The sequence below is a fragment of the Cervus canadensis genome, chromosome 23, assembly GCF_019320065.1.
Source record: "Cervus canadensis isolate Bull #8, Minnesota chromosome 23, ASM1932006v1, whole genome shotgun sequence".
NCBI lineage: Eukaryota > Metazoa > Chordata > Mammalia > Artiodactyla > Cervidae > Cervus > Cervus canadensis.
The window spans coordinates 51,934,829-51,955,664 of NC_057408.1; the positions used below are offsets into that span (position 1 = coordinate 51,934,829).

Consider the following 20,836-nt stretch of genomic DNA (forward strand, 5'->3'; position numbering starts at 1 on the left):
TTAACTGAAAATAATTCAAGTACTAGTTTTCTAGGCATACTTCTTTGCCCCACAACAGTTCTCAATAGAAAATGTTTAACTGAAATAACTTACAAAGAAAGAATACGGTTTCAACAGTATCACTGTGTAAATATAAAACAACTGTATCTTAAAATGATTAAAGCAACAAATTATAGTTCTTTCCCTATTTGTCACATGAATTACAATGCTAATGCTCTAATACTCTTTCAACATAGCTTTTCAAATTCAAAGGCTTCTTTTACTGTTCAGCTTTAATTAATTTGTTAGCATAGTTCTTTGAATAAAAGTATTTTTAAATACTAACTTAGATGGCTGATTCATGTCACTGTATGACAAAAACCACTACAATATTGTAAAGTAATTAGCCTCCAACTAATAAAAATAAATGGAAAAAAAAAAAACTAACTTAGTAGACCAAGTGTTTTACAATAATACCTATAGTGGAAAATGAAAGTGAAGCTGGCATTTGGGAAAAAAGTGGCCTCTTCCTACATTCTGGGTTTAAAAAAAGAGAAAAATAAAAGGATTTTAGAAAAGAAAGAAATTACTTGTGACAACAAAGAATAAAGGTGAAGAGTTTAAAACAAAAAGACATCCCTTGGAAAATTTAAAAGAAGACAAAACAAAAATGAGCTCAGAGTTTCTTGTATCTGAACAGGCAGGACATATCAGATTGTAGATTTTCTTTGTGTGGTAAAGAAACTAACCTGGAAAGACCATTTCTTCCAACACATTAAAATCTTAGAGGAATTAACAGTGAAAGTGAAGTGGCTCAGTTGTGTCCGACTCTTTGAGACCCCATGGACTGTAGCCTACCAGGCTCCGCCGTCCATGGGATTTTTCAGGCAAGAGTACTGGAGTGGGCTGCCATTTCCTTCTCCAGAGGATCTTCCTGACCCAGGGATCAAACCAGGGTCTCCCAAATTAACAGTGGCTTTCTTTAAATGAAGGGATCCTGGATACATCCTAGACAAAAAATTCTAATGAGATTTTACAAAAGATACATGATATTGAAATGGATGATTCTTTCTACAAATACTCTAGGAAAACCAAAAGCAGTGTAATGACAGCGTTTCTGAGAGGCCCGGGCTGGTCCACAACTATACCTAAGGAGCTGAACCTGGCTTAGTGTCAGATGAAGGAGATTCAGGTACAACATCCTCAAATTTTCTTTTTCGAATGTCCCACGGCCTGAGTTTTTGCAAGCCCTGAGCTGCTGTCAATCCATGGTTGAACTCATACATGACTAAAGGGCCACATTCACTAAAGTTGACTAAAACATGATCGAAATGGTCCTGATAGTTAACGGGCAGGCAGCAAGTTAGATGTTCTGCTGTCAAAGTAAAGGGATTTCTATGGATATTCTCATCTGAATGAAAGGCCATCTCACTTGTCCACAGAGCTGAGCCAGAAAAGTGGACCAGAATTTGTCAGGACTTAGATTTTTCTCAAAAACAACCTTCAAATCTACTAAAGAACATGAAGAATTCAGTTAAGAGCAGAGAAGATTTGGCTATAGAAAATGAAAGAGATGATTCTGGTCTGAAAAGGATTTAAGAAGAGTTGTCTCTAGTCAGCTGCCCCAACCCTAAACACATTCTTAACATGGACACAAGGGGATACTGGATTGCATGGGATGGCATTTTATTTTCTGGCTATACCTTGCAATACGCAGAACTTCCCTGATCAGGGATCAAACCCTAGTTCCATGCAGTAGAAGTGCAGAGTCTTAACCACGGGACCAGAGAAGTCACTGGAGTGGCATTTTAATGATCTCTCCAGGCTTTCCACGTCCCCCAGAAAGTGAACAGGTTAAGGGTGGTCCAGGGCTAAAGTGAACTTTTTGGAAATGAACTCCGTCCCACTTTTTTCTCCTCTCCAAATAGTAATTAAAAAAAAAAAAAAAAAGGATAAAATTTAAAAGTGGGAATTTATCTTCCCAAACATTTCATAATCTGATATGAGAATTTTCTCATGTAATTTAGTCTTTTACATCTGCATTATGGATCACTTTTATAAGCTTATATTCTTTGTCCTTCTCCCTTGGTGTGCGTGAGTGCATGTGTGTGTGTGTGCGCCTGTGTGTGTGCATGGGTGGTGTTTAAAAAACTGGAGAGTGGGACAGAACGGAAGCATTAAAAGTGAACGAACTCAATCAGCTGCATGTATTAATAATACTGAGCTCTCCTATGTGAAAGACAGGACCGCTCGCTGACCCACCACCTTAGTGCCACATCAGGGCCTCCACTGGGCCTCTCCTAGCTCACTCTTCTGGAGAAGGCGATGGCAACCCACTCCATACTCTTTCCTGGAGAATCCCATGGACGGAGGAGCCTGGTAGGCTACAGTCCATGGGGTCGCAGAGAGTCGGACACGACTGATGCGACTTAGCAGCAGCAGCAGCTCACTCTTCATAACTGGACATTCATTATGAGAAACTAGGGTCAGGTTTATAAGCTGTGGCTACAAAACAGAGTCATACCTATTTGCCAAAGCATGGTAGCCATCCATTATTTTTTTCATCTATACACCAAGTACTAGGCTCTCAACATACATAGAGAAAACACAGTTCCTATTTTGAAGGAGCCCACAGCCTAATGCTTATAAGTCTATTTAACTTATATGCAGAGTACATCATGAGAAATGCTGGGCTGGATGAAGCACAAGCTGGAATCAAGATTGCTGGGAGAAATAGCAATTACCTCAGATACACAGATGACACCACCCTTATGGCAGAAAGCAAAGAAGAACTAAAGAGCCTCTTGATGAAAGTGAAATAGGAGAGGGAAAAAGTTGGCTTAAAACTCAATATTCAAAAAATGAAGATCATGGCATCCGGTCCCATCACTTCATGGCAAATAGATGGGGAAACAATGGAAACAATGACAGACTTTATTTTTGGGGGCTCCAAAATCACGGCAGATGGGGACTGCAGCCATGAAATTAAAAGACACTTGCTCCTTGGAAGAAAGGCTATGACCCACCTAGACAGCATATTAAAAAGCAGGGATATTACTCTGCCAACAAAGGTCCATCCAGTCAAAGCTATGGTTTCTCTAGTAGTCATGTATGGATGTGAGAGTTGGACTATAAAGAAAGCTGAGTGCTGAAGAATTGATGCTTTTGAACTGTGGTGTTGGAGAAGACTCTTGAGAGTTCCTTGGACAGCAAGGAGATTCAACCAGTCCATCTTAAAGTAAATTAGTCCTGAATGTTCATTGGAAGGACTGATGCTGATGCTCCAATACTTTGGCCACCTGATGCGAAGAACTGACTCATTGGAAAAGACCCTGATGCTGGGAAAGATTGAGGAGGCAGGAGAGGGGATGACAAAGGAAGAGATGGTAGGATGGCATCACTGACTTGATGGACATGAGTTTGAGTAAGCTCCAGGAGTTGCTGATGGACAGGGAAGCCTGGCATGCTGCAGTCCATGGGGTTCGCAAAGAGCTGGACACGACTGAGTGACTGAACTGAACTGAACAGTCTAATGCACAATTCACAAGCCTGGTTTCATACTTGAATTACCCAAGGATCTAAACAAGCAAACAAAAACAAACCTATGCCCAGGCTCAGTCCTGCAGACTCTGATTTAACTGGTCTGGACAATAGTCTAAAATAGAGTCAGTATTTTCAAAAAGTTCCTGGCCTGATTCTAATGAAATGTATTGTCAAGGTTGAAAATTACCTTCCTAATGTATGAAAGAGGACAGTGAGCAAATGTAAGTGAAGTTCTCTAAATTAGCCAGTTGAGATAATCTTGAATAGTCAGCCTGACTTCCTGCTTTAGAATCTTCAAAACTCCACCTCAAGGCCACTGAGCATCCTCAGCCCTACCAGGTTCTATGAGCAGTCAATTTTCAGAAACTGGGATTGGTCAGTAGGTTGTCAACACAAACCCTGCTCATTATTCTTTCTGGAGCTCCAGTCTTCTAGCCTGCCTTGCTCCTGGTGAGAAGTCCTGACTTCCAGTAACTCAGTTCCTGCTGGGGACTCTGCCTGTCTCTGGGTTCTCCTGCCTCTCACCTCAGTTCCCCTGCCTGCTGCAAGATTTCTGATAAGAACACAGGCAGCCAGTTCCACCCTCCGGATCACCTGCCACACCTTGGCAGGTCTCTTTCTTGTCTTCCTTCTGATCTAGCTCATCTTGCCTCCACCTGCAGCCCAGACCTGACACAATCCACACAGATACTGTTTGAAAAAAGATCAAATATCAAGACTAGAAGTGTGTCGTATGTACCAACAAATCTACTCTAAATATTTTCCAGCTCATTCTTCAAACAGGCTCGTTCAGCTGCCAGATTTCGTGGGGAAGCGCGGCACATTTTTGATCCTTGTTACCAGCCTGACCAGACTGTGTGGTAGTGGCTGAGTTACATCTGCTGGCATTTTCATCAACTTCAAAAGGAGACCAGTGACCCTACCAACCCCAGTGGATTAGGTTAACTTTTACCTGGAATTCAAATTACACTCGAAGTATCTTGTTAGATGCATTTGAGGTTTGCTGTTACATGATAAGCTTTATTTTCTGTCTGAAATATTAATAACGTGTTCCAAAAAGAGTTGTTTTTCTGAAATAGCAATCCAAGTCTCACATTCCAAACCCTGAAACTGATAACCGAGCCTCATCTCCCATCCCGGGCCCCAAATATTTTAGCATAAAATAAATACCTGGTTAAAAGTAAAATCTGGCATTAAATAAAGTTAGTAAATGCAGACAATCATAGGCTACATAATAGTTTTTTTGTTTTTTTTTTGTCAATCTTGTGTGTTTCTATTCATTCGGGGTTTTGTTGGAGTATAATTGTTTTACAATGTTATGTTAGTGGGAAGTTACTATATAGCACAGGGAGCTCTCGGTGCTCTGTGATAACCTAAATGGGTGGGATGGGGTGGTATGGGAGGGAGGTCCAAGATCGAGGGGATACATATATATGTATACCTGTAGCTGATTTACTTCTTTGTATAGCAGAAACTAACACATCACTGTAAAGCAATTATACTCTAATAAAAAATGCATTTAAGTTTTTATGGGGATTTATAACCTTAGCATCTTGTCTGTAGCCTAACTATAGGCAATATTTTGCGACCCTCTGTCCAGGCTTCCATCATGCTGTGCTATACCCTGTTTTTCCCTAGATTGCAAGCTCGGTAGGCAGTGACAGTGTCATTTTATTCTACTCACGTGGTGCCCACACAGCACCTGGCATGAAGCAGGTGTGCAGAAGGCACATGAATGTGCCTGAACATTCATGCAGGAATGCGCCTGCTGCCTGTGGAACAAGGACCAGTGTCTCCTGGGTTTTGGGCTCCTTCAGGGCGATGCTTCAGGCTTCCCTGATGGCTCAGTTGCTAAAGAACCTGCCTACAATGCAGGAGACCCAGGTTCGATCCCTGGGTTGGGAAGATCCCCTGGAGAAGGAAATGGCAATCCACTCCAGTATTCTTGCTTGGGAAATCCCATGGACAGAGCAGCCTGGTAGGCTACGGTCCATGGGGTTGCAAGAGTCGGACACGACTTAGCAACTAAACCACCACCGTGGCGATGCTTCGGATCAGCATCTTGACTTGGTATGTCCCAGGAATCTTTCCTAGGTCGGAGCCAGTGGTTCCTGAGCAGGTTAATCTGATGCTGTTTAGTCTACAACTGTTGTTTGTAATTATATTCTGGGAATGAAACGGCCACAAATCAACTTTGGGGGCCTTATTCTGCACCAGTGAAACAACACTCTCCCCTAGGACCCCACCAGCAGACCCTTTTTTGAAGGCAAACTTTCCATCATGGTGGCTTTGCTAATGTCCTGCCTGGCCATCTGCCATCCCAAGGGTTATTGATGAGAAAACAAGAAATCAATTTAAGCTTTCTTCAGTCAATTCACTGCTTAACAGGTGCTTTTAACTCATCAATAACTAGATTAAGAGTTTATTTGTATAGTAATCTAAATGTTCTTACACGAGTAGCCTCACAGTTGGGCCCTTCGGCACGTCCACTCAGCACCTTATATTTCTACACAGTTGGTACCTGCAGGGTGTGATTTCTATAGAGATCTGTGTCCTCATGTCTTTGTGCGTTACCTTTTATCTGGCACATGCATTCCCAGCATTTTTATGCTTTCTTATGACATTTTGCAAAGAGTGCTTATATGAAGTATGGCACTCTCTCCCGACACACCTACTATACTTTGGTACAAGAAGGTCACTTCTGTTGCACCCAGCTCTAGAGGGTAGTTACAAGAGTAGCTGAAAGTAGTTTATGAAGTAATAGGTTGAAAGGGGCAGGTACTTTCTCAAAGGGTGCATTTGATAATCTCTTTAAGCATCATGAAGTGAGAGCAGAATTTTCTATATTTACATTCTTTTCTTATCATAAAAACAAATATCACATTATATATCTGCTCTTTACTTCAATCTAGAAATAGGGAAGAGTTGAAGTGAGGGTGCTTGACTAGAATGAATATAAACTTAAAATAGATGGTTAATACTTTTTTAATCCTCTCTCATTTCCACTGCTTTCTTTCACGCAACTTTAATGAACTGACATATATAACTTTGAAAAGTGATAGAGACTAAAAGACAAAATAAGTATTATATAATGATCTGGAGCTATTTGCCCAGTGAACACTGTAAACTTTGTTCTCGTAACAAAGGGAAAGACTGTCTTTCCTAGTCCAGTCATGGCATCTGGGAACTGGGCCGTGAGGGCTGCCTCAGCTCTATAGATCATTCAGTCAGGACTGCTGTTAGCTTAACCCAGGGGTCAGCAAACTATGACTCGTGGGCTATATCTGGACCATTGCCTCTTTCTGTATGGCCTGAAAGCTAAGAATGGTTTTTACATTTTTAAATAGCTTTTAAAAATCCAAAGAAAATTAATAGTTCAAGATGTGAAAATTAGTTACAATTCAAATTTCATAATGCATATAATTTATCACATTATATAATGCATCTATCATGCATAATAAAGTTTTACTGATACACAACCACACTCACTCACTTATGTATTGTGTATGGCTACTTTTGTGCCACAGCAGAGTTGAGGATAATGACAGGCACCATATAACCATAGAGTTGAAAATATTTACTATCTGGCCCTTCACAGAGAAAATCTGCTGATTCCTAGTTTATTTAACTTAGTAGCTACAATGATATAAACCTTACTTTTGTTTAAGGATCATGTTTGCTCTCTGAGCTGTTCCAGCTTCTTCTGTGGTAGAAAAATATTCTTGTGGGAGTTAATGGCCACTGTATAAGAGAAATAATATCCGAGGAATGTATACTTTAAACAGTTGGTCCAGGAAGCATAATTTGATCAAGAATTTCCATGTTTTTAAGTATGAACCAAAGTAGCCATAAAAGTGAAGTGAAAGTGTTAGTCGCTCCGTCGTGTCCAACTCTTTGCGACCCCATGGACTGTAGCTCACCAGGGTTCTCTGCCCATGGAATTCTCCAGGCAAGAATACCGGAGCGGGTAAGCCATTCCCTTCTCCAGGGAATCTTCCAGACCCAGGGATCGAACCCGAGTCTCCCACATTGCAACCATTTCAAACCTGGCTCACCCCTGCCCTGAGGTCCTGTGATGGGGTAAATGACTGTCACATCTGACAGCCATACGTAGGCTTCCCTTGTGGCTCAGCTGGTAAAGAATCCGCTGCAATGCGGGAGACCTGGGTTCGATCCCTGGGTTGGGAATATCCCCTGAAGAAGGAAAATGCTACCTACTCCAGTATTCTGGCATAGAGAATTCCATGAACTGTATATCCATGGGGTCGCAGAGTCGGACACGACTGAGTGACTTTCACTTTTCACTGTCATACTTATCAGTCATTTGGATATCGTACAGTGATGATTTTGAAAATGAGGAAAGACATAGAAGTAAGACTGAATGTTACTTTGGTATCTTACACAGATGAGTAAACTTTAACAAAAAAGTAAAAGCCCACCTGGGCGGGTTTCGGCCACAACAGGCCCAGCAAGGTCAGACGGTTTCCCGACACCCGCCTGGTTTACGGCTCGAACTCGGAACACGTAGCTCTCACCCTCTTTGAGGCCTTGCACCTGGAAGAAGCAGGTATAGAGGTGACGGTCACTCTGTGTCATTTGAACAGAAGTGCTCTTCCCCTGTTGAGGTGATTCAATTATACAGCACAAAATTTGGGTTCTAAATGTCATCCTGTCAGAGACTAAGTGTGTGTCTTCAGCTAAGACTTTCTTCTCTCCCGACCATGTGAAAGTAGACATTTCCAAGATCCCTTGAAACTCAGATGTTTTCTCTTTTTTAGATAATTTAACAGCCACGAGCATCAGAAATAGGAGATTGATACCCGTATATTTCACAGGCGTTAACCACCTTATTCTTTGGTCAAATGACAAAGTGCTCACAAGAGCATATAGGCTGCCCTCTTTTCCTGGTCCTTTTGGAATATTCCAGAGTAATTTCAGATAGAAGTTCTGGCAGGAGAGGGGAATTACAAGCATGGATCTTAGATCATGCATTGCTTTCCATTTATTTAAAAGCATGTTAAAGCATTAGAACAAAAACAAATAGAAACTGTCCTTGTAAATTTAATATAGCTATTTCTCACTAAATAGACAAGCAACTAACATGGCTGCAAATTTCGGTAATTTGTGAATAGTCAAATGTATTCAAATTTCAGGTCCTCACATTGTCATGCATCAAGAAGATGTTTGCTGAGGACCTATATTATAAGTGTACCACTGAGCTAGAGTTACAAGAGCGTGAGGAAAGTAAAAAAGAATATTTATAATATGCCTTTGTATGACAGTCCCACTTCATAATTTTTGTGACTTTCTTTGGGTTCAGCACAGTCTCATAAATAAAGAAACAGTATAAATATTATCAATATTCTACAATAATTATCTTTTTTAAAACATTTGACTTTTAAAACCTATATTGTACTTTAAGAAGGAATTGATTATACACAGAGGACACAGTTTTTCCCATAGTGTTGTGATGGAGATTAACATCCAAAATGGGATTTAAATCACACAAAGCTAGAACATATTTACTCAGCCAAGCAAAGTGTTTGTGACCATGGATTTAGGTGAGCTATGTATTAAATTGTTGGGTTTTTAATCTAATGATTTAATTGTGCTGTGTTTATGATAACATTATGCTACAGTTATGATAACAGAATGTTACTATTACGATAGCTTTTACTGGAGCTAATGGATTTTTTAAATGATTTTAATCTGTAAATGAACTTGAATTTAGGCACACACTAAATGCATAGAGTTTGATGTATTTAAAGTCCATCTTTAGAGATAATGCCAGGCAACTGTGGATCTACAAAAAGGAACAGAAACACTTTCTTGTTGTGATAAAAATAGACCAGTTGCCAGGTGCCTGCCACATCTGCACCTGCTGCTCAGGTAATCTGTGACCGTGAGTTAGATTTCTGCAACACGGCACAGGAAGGAGATCCACACATCCCGCGTCCAGTCGCTGGGGTGGCAGGCACATCCCTGCACCCTTCCATGACTGCAGGGCAATGACCACGGGGCTTAAAGCACCGGAGATGTGCCACATGTGCACACATCACATCTATTTTCCCTTTCTTGGGTTTGTTTTCCTCCTTAAAATTTCCAGAACTGCCTTCCCTTGCATTCTTCATCCTTGTCCCCTACCCCTTCCAATTATTCACTCCCTTCTCACCACACTGTCTCAGCAGATTGTAATTACCAATAAAAAAGGAAGTGTGAGCTCAGCTGGTTAATTTTTTGATGTAAAGCAATGCACCTTCAACTCCATCTAGGAACCCCCAGACACTCCATGCTCACATGAACAGGGGTGCTTCTGGCAGAAAACAGCTAGCCCACTAGGTTCTGTGCAATGATGCTAAAATCTCCTGTACCTGGAGTTATTAACATATCTCCCTTCTTCACCTAAACTTGATAAAGTTTTTTAATGTGTACATTTTTTTCTCCATTTCAGGCTTGAAACTTTTCTGATTATGAACCACCTGAAAGAGGGACTCCACATCACCACAGGGAGGGAGATTATGGGAACCTCAACTTTTTTCCTTATGTCTTTACCATTTAAATTTATCATCATTAACATCCATCCATTCTATAACCAGAAAAGGCAATACTCTTTTTTCACTTTAAAAATTGTGGCCAAATTCTAGGGTCATTTCCTTACAGAGAGTCCATCTTCTGCTTTGTGAGGGGCACTCAACCTCAGTCTCTTTCTTCCCCCTAAATTTGCCTTTCTTCTGTTTCTTGTCTTTTTTTTTTTTTTAATGAGTGACATTAACCATTTTTTGATCTGCTTAAACTCTCTTATTTCTTCTTCCTGTCCATTTTTTTCTAGGCTCCTGGCCCCCTTTGCTTGACTTCTCACCCTTACTTGGCTCCTGTATGTGGGACTGTTGGGACCCCTGTGCTATGGCTGATGGAGGATCTGGAGGTCACGCGAGCTGTAAGCACACACCACCACCATCTAGGATGTGTCCAACCTCTGTTTTACACTGACTTTTGGGTTTGTTTGCATCCAGAGGCCTCCAGGTTCTCTGGACAGACAAATCGCATCCTAGCTCCAGAACTTCCTTGACCTTTTCTCTGCCCCAGGAAATGTGACCTTCCTTATCTCCTCATGGTTTTGTAAGGGGCTGTCGAGTTTACTGCATGTGCTAAGCTGAGTTAATGGCATGTTGGGTGTAACAGTTTAAGAGTCACGTCTCCTAGAGAATATATCTATGTTTTTATGGGGACTAAAAATGTCTTAACCCCAGGGCACTCTCTGACAGATGGTGTTGACTCTAGCGGCAGGTTGACAAGAGAAGTCTCTTAAAGTAGGTATACTCTGAGAATCCCCCAAGGCCTACCCTCTGGGCAGGGGCCTATTCCGCCAGCAGATAAGCCTGCATACTGAATGCCCGGGCAGCGTTCTGTCTGACTGTGATAGAACAGTCACACTCCATTCTGAGTAATGGGAATCGGAGTCACATTCCCTACAGTTTCCGAGGCTCTGCTCTGGACTTGGGATGTCCATATGCCATGACTGACAATAGGGGAAAACATGCTTTTGAGGTTTCCATTTAGTACCAGTGAGAGGGTCACTGGCTATAGCAGAACCATCTCTGGTAGATGGGAGTTAGAAACTGGTTTGGTTAGAACACCCTAGAGAAAACTGAAGGCAGTGACATGGATAAGGGTGAGGTCAAGGTCAAGAGTTGAGTCATTCTTCTGGTCCGTAAGAGCTCACGTGAGCTCAGGTGAGAGAGGGCAGGTGAGGTGAGGCCACGCATGACTCAAGGGATCGGAGTCTAAGGCTCACGGGTGTGAACTCTATGCAAATAACACCCTCAAATCAAAAACACCCTCAAAAATATGTCAGGTAGGAATGAGAATGTCACCTTTGGGGGATGGTAAGTAATAACATCTTAAGACTGGAAGTAGAGAAGATATGAGGTGGGTAAGTGGAGGTGAAGAGGAAAACAAGAGAGAGAGAGGTAATTTCTAAAACCAGGCAAAGAGATTTGGGTCAAATTATAGCCAAATTGTTTTAAGCATCAGAAACTTCCCCAAACCCCACCCACTGCCAAATGGAAGCCTACCAGGAGCCTAACACATGACACCAACCAACACTGAGATGCTCTGTTTTATCTCATTGATTTTTAAACTACCCTGTTAGAAGAACCCTTTCTCTTTAAAAAAAAAGAAAAGAAAAAGGGGGGGGAGGAACTTTCTCAAACTGTGAACATCCTCTGACCTTCAGGTATGTGTGTTTCAGAGCCGCCTCATTGAGTCCTCTCCACCGGTCCTCTCTGGCACTGGCCTCCTTTATGTCCACAAAGTAGCCAGTGACTGGAGTCCGTCCTGAGTGGATGGGAGGCTTCCACTGCAGAACCAGGGAGGTTTTCCTGACTTGACTATACTTGAGACTGTGCGGTGGTCCTGAAGAGCGAAAGACAGAGAGACCCATGTGTAAAAATCACAATGAAGATAAGAAAACTCCAGTGTGTGTAAACCTAGAGTCATATTCACAGTCTTAAACTGAAACTTATACTGGTCTTCTCTTGTAAAATCTACTATTCCCATGGAAACAGGTATTTTGTAGTCATTTCATATCAAGTTTTCTTAGTGGCTCTACATCAGCCTATTAAGACCCTTTATGGGCAGCAAGTGGTTAAGGCCAGTTCGAGGTGCCCTCCAGCGGCCAGATGAAGCGTTGCCCTCAGGCTGTCCTCAGGCCTGTGTTCCTCACCTTTTACCAGGACAGTTTAATTTGGTTGCAGATTCAGTTTCTGATTATTTTTGGCTGACAATCTGAAAATGTCCCCCAATCTCAATTATGATGAAGCAAGCAACTCTATTTGATGGCTTGTGAATATAGAAAAAGAAGTACATGGGACATCCCTCGTGGTCCAGTGGTTAAGAATCAACCTGCTAATGCAGGAGACACAGGTTTGATTCCTGGTCCCAGAAGATCACACGTGCCTCAGGACAGCTAAGCCCGTGTACCACAACTACTGAGTCTGTGCTCTAGAGCCCAGGCGCTGCAACTACTGAAGCCTGCATACCCTAGAGCCTGTACTCCACAAGAGAAGTCACCACAATGAGAAGCCCACACACCACACCTAGAGACAGCCCTTACGCACAGCAATGAAGACCCAAAGTGAAAGTGAAGTCGCTCAGTTATGTCCGACTCTTTGCTACCCCATGGACTATAGCCTACGGGCTCCTCCGTCTATGGGATTTACCAGGCAAGAGTACTAGAGTGGGTTGTCATTTCCTTCTCCAAAAGATCTTCCCTACCCAGGGATTGAACCCGGGTCTCCCGCATTGTAGGCAGATGCTTTGCCATCTGAGCCCAACACAGCCAAAAATAATAAATAAATACAGATTTTTCAAAAAGAAAAACAAATTTATTGCAAAATAGCTCCTCACTGGAAGGATACCCATAAAGCATATATTTCATATGGGGTAAAAACAAACTACACTTGTGGTTACAAAGAACTTTCACCAAAACAAATACATTCAATCCCGTGGGCCCTGAATCTGTGCTAAACCTTACCAGGCACTTAACACTCTTTTATCTCATCCATTCCTAAGACAACTAACAGAAAGCTCAGGGAAGCCAAGGAACTTGATCAACCTGTTCTGGAAGGAAACCAAACATTCCCTGTGTGTGTTCTTTGCACTCTTGGGAGACTCCCAGCTACTCAGTGATTACCTGCATGACAATCTTTGCATGACTATCAGCTGCTATGCAGGTGATACAGCTATTTGTTTTCCTTTTTTTTTTTAAATAACAAGTGATTTCTAACCAATCAATCAAAATCACCTGAACTGACTCGTGGTGGCCTGAGAGCCAACGACAAGTGCGAACTCCATCGTGTTATGCCTTGGGGTTTTGCTATGGATCGCTCAATGTTAGCTGGGCCCTTGACCTCGGCTTAACAGTCACAATGAGTCATCATCTCCTGATGATGCCTGGTGTGGAAATAGGTTTAAACAATAACACTAGTACCTTACCCTGGCATGGCATGTTCTGTTATGCAGATAGCTTCCATGACCGTTGTCCTCTGTCATCCTCAGGAGCCAGGGAGCCATCCCAACAGTAGCCCAAGCCCTGTTTTCCAGGCGAGGATCACTGCGCTGCTGCTTCCTAACCCCCACGTCTAAGAATGAGCAGACCTAGCTTCCAAACCTAACTGCCACTTAGTGCCTTTGTGACCCCCTGATTATCATTTAACCTGAGTCTGTTTCTTCATCTGTAAAACAAAGGGATGACAAAACATCCTAAATGCTCTCATCTGTCATCAGGCTTTCTTGATTCATGATTTGCCCAACACTTCTCAGTAAGTCAAGGGTGGATCTGGGAATAGACAGGTCTTGGGGATGGAGAACTGCCCCATTCATTTCTCCTCTGATTTGGGAGCACTCACCCTGCAACCTCTTTTGCTTACTACATCGCTTTCTATCAGGTCATTTTCCATCGGCCTGCTCAGAATTTGTTGGTCTCTAGTCACTCACATTTTAACTTTATTCAGGAACTGCAAGAATTTAAAAATAGACCCACTTTTGTGTAGGAGGCAGAAAGAACTTAAGAAATAGCACCAGCTTCAAGAAAGTGCTAGGAAAGGCAGTGCGTTTACCTCTTGTATTTACTGAACCTGAGTGAACACTTGAACTTCTCTTGAGTTTATCTTGTAATCTTTGTATTCACACTTGGTAGAGATGTGATGCAGATGGATACTGGCTAAGTTAAGGCAAAAATATGGTTCTCCAAGGGTGCTAAGGTTTCACCAGAGGAAGAGGGTGGCCCTGGGAGCAGACTGGGTCCATTCAATGTGCCCGGGGCTCCAATGTGGTTGATGTTGGTGTCACAGCAGGTATTAAACAAGCTGAATATCAAACCCAAGTGGGAGAGCTTAGTCATCCTGTGGCACTAAAGTATTTGGGTCTTTGAAGTTAGTGACATTGGAAGCAGAATAAAACCATCCACCAAATACATTAATGTTGCTAGTCTGACCCTGGGCTTCGCTGGTGGCTCAGTCGGTAAAGAATCCGCCTGCAATGCGGGAGATCTGGTTTGGATCCCTGGGCTGGGAAGATCCCCTGGAGGAAGGCATGGCAACCCACTCCAGTATTCTTGCCTGGAGAACTCCCATGGACAGAGGATCCTGATGGACTGCAGTCCATGGGGTTGCAAAGAGTCAGGCATGACTGAGCGACTAAGCACAGTCTGACTCTTAATGACTTGGCAAATTAGTTAGTATCCAGTCTTTAGATTTGTTCACTGTTGTAACTGTGTAAGAGTTAAAGGCATAGGTGAATGTTTCTGGCTTCTCCCTATTTTTTTCAGCCAACCACCTCCTATGACAATCTCCAAAGTAGAGTATTTCCAGTTTGGTTCCAGGATCTTTGTTGTGATGTAGAGATGGGGAAAAGTTGACATAGAGAGACAGGGCTGGGGAGGTAAGTAAAAGATTTAAGAGGATCAAGACAGGACTTAAGTCCTAGGCAGGCACAGTGGGTCCTTCGTGTGTACAGTGAAGAGCTGGGAGCCAGGGAGGAGGAGACAACAGGAAGGAGGCCATGGAGGCTGGGTCGGGGGAAGGGGATCGGGGGAGATTGATAAATGAGAGGCTCCAGAGTATTAAGAGAATGTGCGACAACTCAGGAGTACAAGAAGACAACTTTAGAGAAATTTATCTGGGATGTGTGAATTGAATGTCCTGATGGCTCAGAGGTTAAAGCATCTGCCTGCAATGCAGGAGACCTGGGTTTGATCCCTGGGTGGGGAAGATCCCCTGGAGAAAGAAATGGCAACCCACTCCAGTATTCTTGCCTGGAGAATCCCATGGATGGAGGAGCCTGGTGGGCTACAGTCCACAAGGACAAAGAGTCAGACAAGACTGAGTGACTTAACTTTCACTTTCACTTTCAATGGTCTTTAAGAAGCACAAGCAAAGATGGGTATTTCTGTTTAATAATCAAGTAGCATTCAACCCACGTGCTTCTGTCCATCTTACTCCATACAGAGGCTGAGCTATGGGGACTCTAGGATTTATTTGGAATATAAGAAATTTATACTCAGTTTTATATTGGTTCCTATTAATAGATTTGTAAAAATATTTTATGTAAACATGAGGGGCTGAGAGAATTTGTCTCCCTTAGAAGCTATGTAGCACTTAAATTTAGTTCCAGGTTGTAGGATCCATTGGAAGAAGCTCTGAGCCTCAGTGCTGAGACACGGTCTCCCCGAGTTACCTGGAACAGCAATGGTCCATTCTTCACATTTGAAGCTGGCACTTATTGCTGAGGGCGCTCCCAACCCGGCAATGTTCATGGCTGCCACTTGGAACTGATACACCATGTTCTCTTTCAGGTTGCTAATCTGCAACATGGACAGCATCACAGAGAGTGAAGGTTTCAGGTTTGTTTCAACATTGCATTTATTTAGAGTATGTGTTGGACATACTCTAGGATGATCCCCAGTGAGTCACACCCTTCTTGTAATCTCCTCTTGAATGTAGGTGAAACCTGAGACTTGCTTCTGGGCAACAGAACAGGGCAGAGGTACTGGAATATCAGTGCTCTGATTGTGTTGCATCAAATGGTAAAGAAGGGGATATGTTTCATATGTAATTAAGATTACTAATCAGTTGGTTTTGAGTTAATCCAAAGGGAGATAGATTATCCTGACTGTGATACTGCAATTTATAATAAGAAATACATGTTTTGTCTATTGTCTTCATTCCTGGCACAGAGGCCCTAAAACTCTTGGAATTTCCCACGCGATGAGAGTGACAAACATCTTTTACTGTGTTAATGAGGTGACTTTCAGAAAGCATCCAAAGATGGGGCCTGACTGCCAGGGCAACTAATCATGTGCTTAGAGGTCAGGAACTTTCAGCCTCATCCCAGACCTCTGGACCTCTGGAGAGGGAAGATGGGCTGGAGATTAAGTTCATACACCAGTGGCCAATGATTTAATCAACCAAGTCTATGTAGTGAAGCCTCCATAAAACCTGTATCTCTTATACGTATCCTGCGCTGGCAGGTCTTTACCACTAGTACCACTTGGGAAGCCCACAGAAAGAAGGCCACACACTTACCTTATATGCCTCATCACTGACGGCTTTGATGTTGGCTTCTCTCCATCTTCCTGGCACCCCGTCGATTACTTCACGATAGTTCACATAATAGCCCGTAATTTCGGCCCCTCCAGTCTTATCTGGCTGCTTCCATCCAAGAACCATTGAGTCACGAAAGCTTTCGAGACAGGTGATGTCACAGGGTGGAGATGGTGGTGCTGTTGTAACATGAAGAGCTTGTGAGTGGACAGAACTGCTTCTGTGATTCTACGTCCATCAAACTGTTTCACTGATGCCATGCGGGAGGGCACTAGGTCTTGAGTGTAAAACTAAAAGGTAATACCAGTAAGCAACTTGGCGTCCATTTGATGTTCAAGGAAGAAAACTGACACACAGTAAAAACTGCACCACAGTTATTATTCCAAAGATAAAAAGAACCTGCCCCCTTCATTCCCAAGAAGAAAGAAGCTTTGAAATATTAACAGCAAAATGTTAGTGTTTCTAACAAAATCCTGAAAAAACTAACAATATTCTGAAGAATGATTCATTCCCCATATGAAGAAATATTTCCCCAAAATATATATTTTTGTTTTTTTTTTAAATAATACTTTACATATTTTTACTGCTTAATTTTCATCTTGCTTTATGTATCTCAACTCTAAATTTTAGGACAGAGGTACATACTATCTCTTCATTCCTAAAACAATAGCATGAAAATATAAGATATTTTAGTTTTTTTATGTGGCTTTGTTTTTATTTGCTCCCTGAGAAAAATGGCATGCGTATATCAATTTCTGCCTTAATTCACTTATTAAGAATTTCCATATATTTCCAAACAGCTAGCATTTTACCACTCAGACACATACACCCATGTGAGACCTTACAACTATATAAGTTCTGTCTATACACAGGAAAAATCATATTCTGGAGCTCAGCTAAATGCAGCATTAATTTTTTTTCTTAAACCAGGAACATTCTTCCATGTGATTCTTCTCTTAGTATAACACCTTTTACTCCATTATTTTAAACCTGATACTGGATTATTATTCATATGGCATGAAATACTACATAGCTGTCACTATGTTTATTAGAGCTTAGTCAGGAAAATATTTGGATACTACTTTAAAAGTTTCCCTTTATTTATGTGGCTTTGCTGATCAAACTTTCTCTCAACTATTGAAAATACGGTTTTTCTGATTAAAAAAAGAGAGGGTGGTTGGTGAAAAGAAATCCACTAGATATGCAGTAACATTAGAAAGAATTTTCTGAATATTTATGTGGGTTACCAGAGATAGGAACCATCTCATTCTTGTTCAAAAAGATTCTCAGAACAATAAAGATTAAAACACACACACACACACATTTTTCCTCTCTTCCTCCCATCACCAACCTCCTGCATTCTTTACCTTTAAAAATTCTTTCTTTCTCTGTTTCAGAGCAGTGTTGAATATGAATTCTCAAATGAGTTCACCCCATCTCATTTTGAGTTAAAGGGGTAAATAAAGGTGTCAAAAAAGCAGAGGTTGCAGAAGTTAGAGATGAGGTAGGTATAGGGGATGGGTGAGAGTCATGTTACAATTTGTCAGTATATACTTATTAATTATTTTTTATTCAATAAGAGAAACATTGTCTCCTAGAATATATAAACCACAAGCACCAAATATCCTGATAAAAAATCTGATTACTTGGGGAGGGATGTGGGAGGGGGGTTCAGGATGGGGAACACATGTAAATCCATGGCTGATTCATGTCAATGTATGGCAAAAACCACTACAATATCGTAAAGTAATAAGCCTCCAACTAATAAAAATAAATGAAAAAAAAATCTGATTACTGATCATTAGTCTTTCTATTTTAATTCTGGTTAGATAATTAGCCTTACTGATAAATAGTCTTAGTTCTGGGAATGTGAATAATATATAATCAAATATAGCGATATGTGATTATAACATCATGTTAAACTTTTCATGACAACTCAAAGACATATTGTTACTTATGTTTATTTGGATTAAATGTGAAGGTAATTTGAAAACCTAAGGATAAATAATAGAAGTTAATAACTATGACCCTAATAAAATATCAGTTCTTTGTGAAATATTTTTCCTATCCATTTACCAAAATGATATTTTGAAGGACCTCTTACAGGCTACGATTATCGAATTCTTCCTGCTCTCATCTCTAACTCTCAGCAAAATGAGGCCAAAGGTGTGTCTGTTTGACAAGCTAGAAGGGACTCAAGAACCAAATTACTTTAAATATTTCTATTGTCATTAAGCACAATGAATTACGTGTCAAAGCCAAGTTCACAGAAAACTACTTCTATGACTCATTAAACAAAGGTATTACAAATGGGTAACTGAAAACACATAAAATTAAGAATGAACACTGATGAAAGCGAACACAGATGGAAGAAGGTGATATGGACAATGAGCCGTGAGGACACTGATGTGAACAGATGAGACGCTCTTACTGTTTCAGCGCTCACCTAGGTCCTTCTTCTTTCTCAGAGGCTCAGACTTACTTTTCCCCTCAAGGGCTGCTTTCTTTGATGGCAGGGAAAGCGCTTCCTGAACTGTTTCACTTACTTTACTCACTTCTGTTTGGCCCAGGTTGTGAGCGCTACTGGGTAGTGAAGGTTTGTTAAGTTTGCTACCAAGCAAAGCATCTTTCTTAAAGGTTGGCCGGGAGGTGTCATGCATGCCTCCCCTGGAGTCTGTTAGTCCACCAGGTGTCTCATTCATTTCAGGCCACACAGCTGGAGACACTCCGCCCCCTACAATTGCCAGATAACAACAGAGACACTTTGAGCCAGGACGCAGTACAGATCGCTCTTAGAACAAAAGAGAAAAACATTAGCACCGCACACAGAACAAAAACAATCTTGGTTTAACGGAAATCACCTGAATTTGCAAGAAATATGAAAAGCGTACATTTCACATAACTAACACCAAGGAAACATTTCAACTTCTCCATATTTGGGAAAAAGAAGAAATGAGAACAAAAAACCAGAGACAGAACAAGAACCATTTGGATTTGCAGGACCCAAGTAAATATAAGAACAAGCACTTCTCAGACATTTCTTGAGAAATATAAGTTCCATTATTCAACAGAAGGGGGGGTGAGGGGAGTGCACAAGAGACGAACAAAGATCTTAATTATGTAACAATTAGAGTTATGTACCTTATTGATATAGTAATGGTCTGTACCTCCCAATCTCAAAGAAACATGTTCACTATGTCCTTATAATATGAACATATTATAAGAAATGTTAAAAAGTAATACAGGGGAATTCCCTGGAGATCCAGTGGTTAAGACTCTGTGCTTCCACTGCAGGGGGCACTGGTTCCAACCGTGGTTGGGGAACTAAGATCCCACATGCCTTGTGACAAAAAAAAAAAGTAACACAAGATGCTAACTGAAGACAATTGGTATTAAATAATCTTTCTCTTTACATATGTGCTACTATATCACAGATTTCATTTTTATTGTTTGAACTACCTAGGTCCCTTCCCCACCTTAAGATTGGGAGGCACATCATTATACATACATATAATTACTTTATTACTGGTTTTATTCTGTTGGTTACTTTGCCAGCAGAGATGAAACATATGATTAAGCAACCACGCATGTCTTGCATGAATTTTAGCAGAGTTTATAGAAGGCAGGTTAATGTGCTGTTACTGAAAACAAGCCAGGCTCTGATGCAGATGGAATGGCTTTTAGGTATGAGATGATCTGGTTATGGGTGATATACCACCTCATGGGACTGGATGGCCCTCTGTATTCCCAGGATGAGCACCACGTTAAAATGGAGTTTCACACAATGGGAATATCTGAGGAAACTTGGGCTGATGAAGATGGAAAGGCTACAGAAGCACAGAATCTGGATAAGTGATGGAGATCTATAAAAGAACAGCTGTGGAAGGTTAGAGGTCACCTGGAATCAGAGACAATAACCATCTGAGGATGGGATCGTTGAGCCATATTAGAAACTTGACATAGTCTCTGGAGAGGATGGTATCTTTCGTTGTAACTTAGAAAAATTCATTTTCCCCCCATGTAAAGCTGTGCACGAAGAACTTACCAATAGCAGCTTTTACTTCGATTGCTTCTGAATCCTGTGAATATTCACTAAGTCCAGCTGCGTTAACTGCTCTGACCCGGAAAATATAACTCTGACCGGTCTTCAATCCGTGACAAGTAAATCTGAAAGGGAAGAAAATTTTTAAAAAGTTTCCCAGGAGGAAAAT

General features: G+C 41.4%; 1 protein-coding gene across 2 annotated transcripts in view; it reads right to left on the reverse strand.

The window, feature by feature from the left end:
* The window catches only part of MYOM1 (myomesin 1), a 118,468-nt gene that overhangs the window by 32,500 nt on the left and 65,132 nt on the right, over nucleotides 1–20,836 (reverse strand). Inside the window, exons 17-22 of one of the 2 annotated variants that reach the window (XM_043444027.1) lie at nucleotides 20,671–20,792; nucleotides 19,072–19,359; nucleotides 16,608–16,804; nucleotides 15,760–15,886; nucleotides 11,753–11,937; nucleotides 7,962–8,076 (exon numbers count right to left, since the gene is read on the reverse strand). In XM_043444027.1, the coding sequence (XP_043299962.1) occupies nucleotides 7,962–8,076; nucleotides 11,753–11,937; nucleotides 15,760–15,886; nucleotides 16,608–16,804; nucleotides 19,072–19,359; nucleotides 20,671–20,792 (1,034 nt within the window). The remainder of the gene's footprint in view (nucleotides 1–7,961; nucleotides 8,077–11,752; nucleotides 11,938–15,759; nucleotides 15,887–16,607; nucleotides 16,805–19,071; nucleotides 19,360–20,670; nucleotides 20,793–20,836) is intronic. The other variant, XM_043444026.1, reaches the window with a different exon arrangement.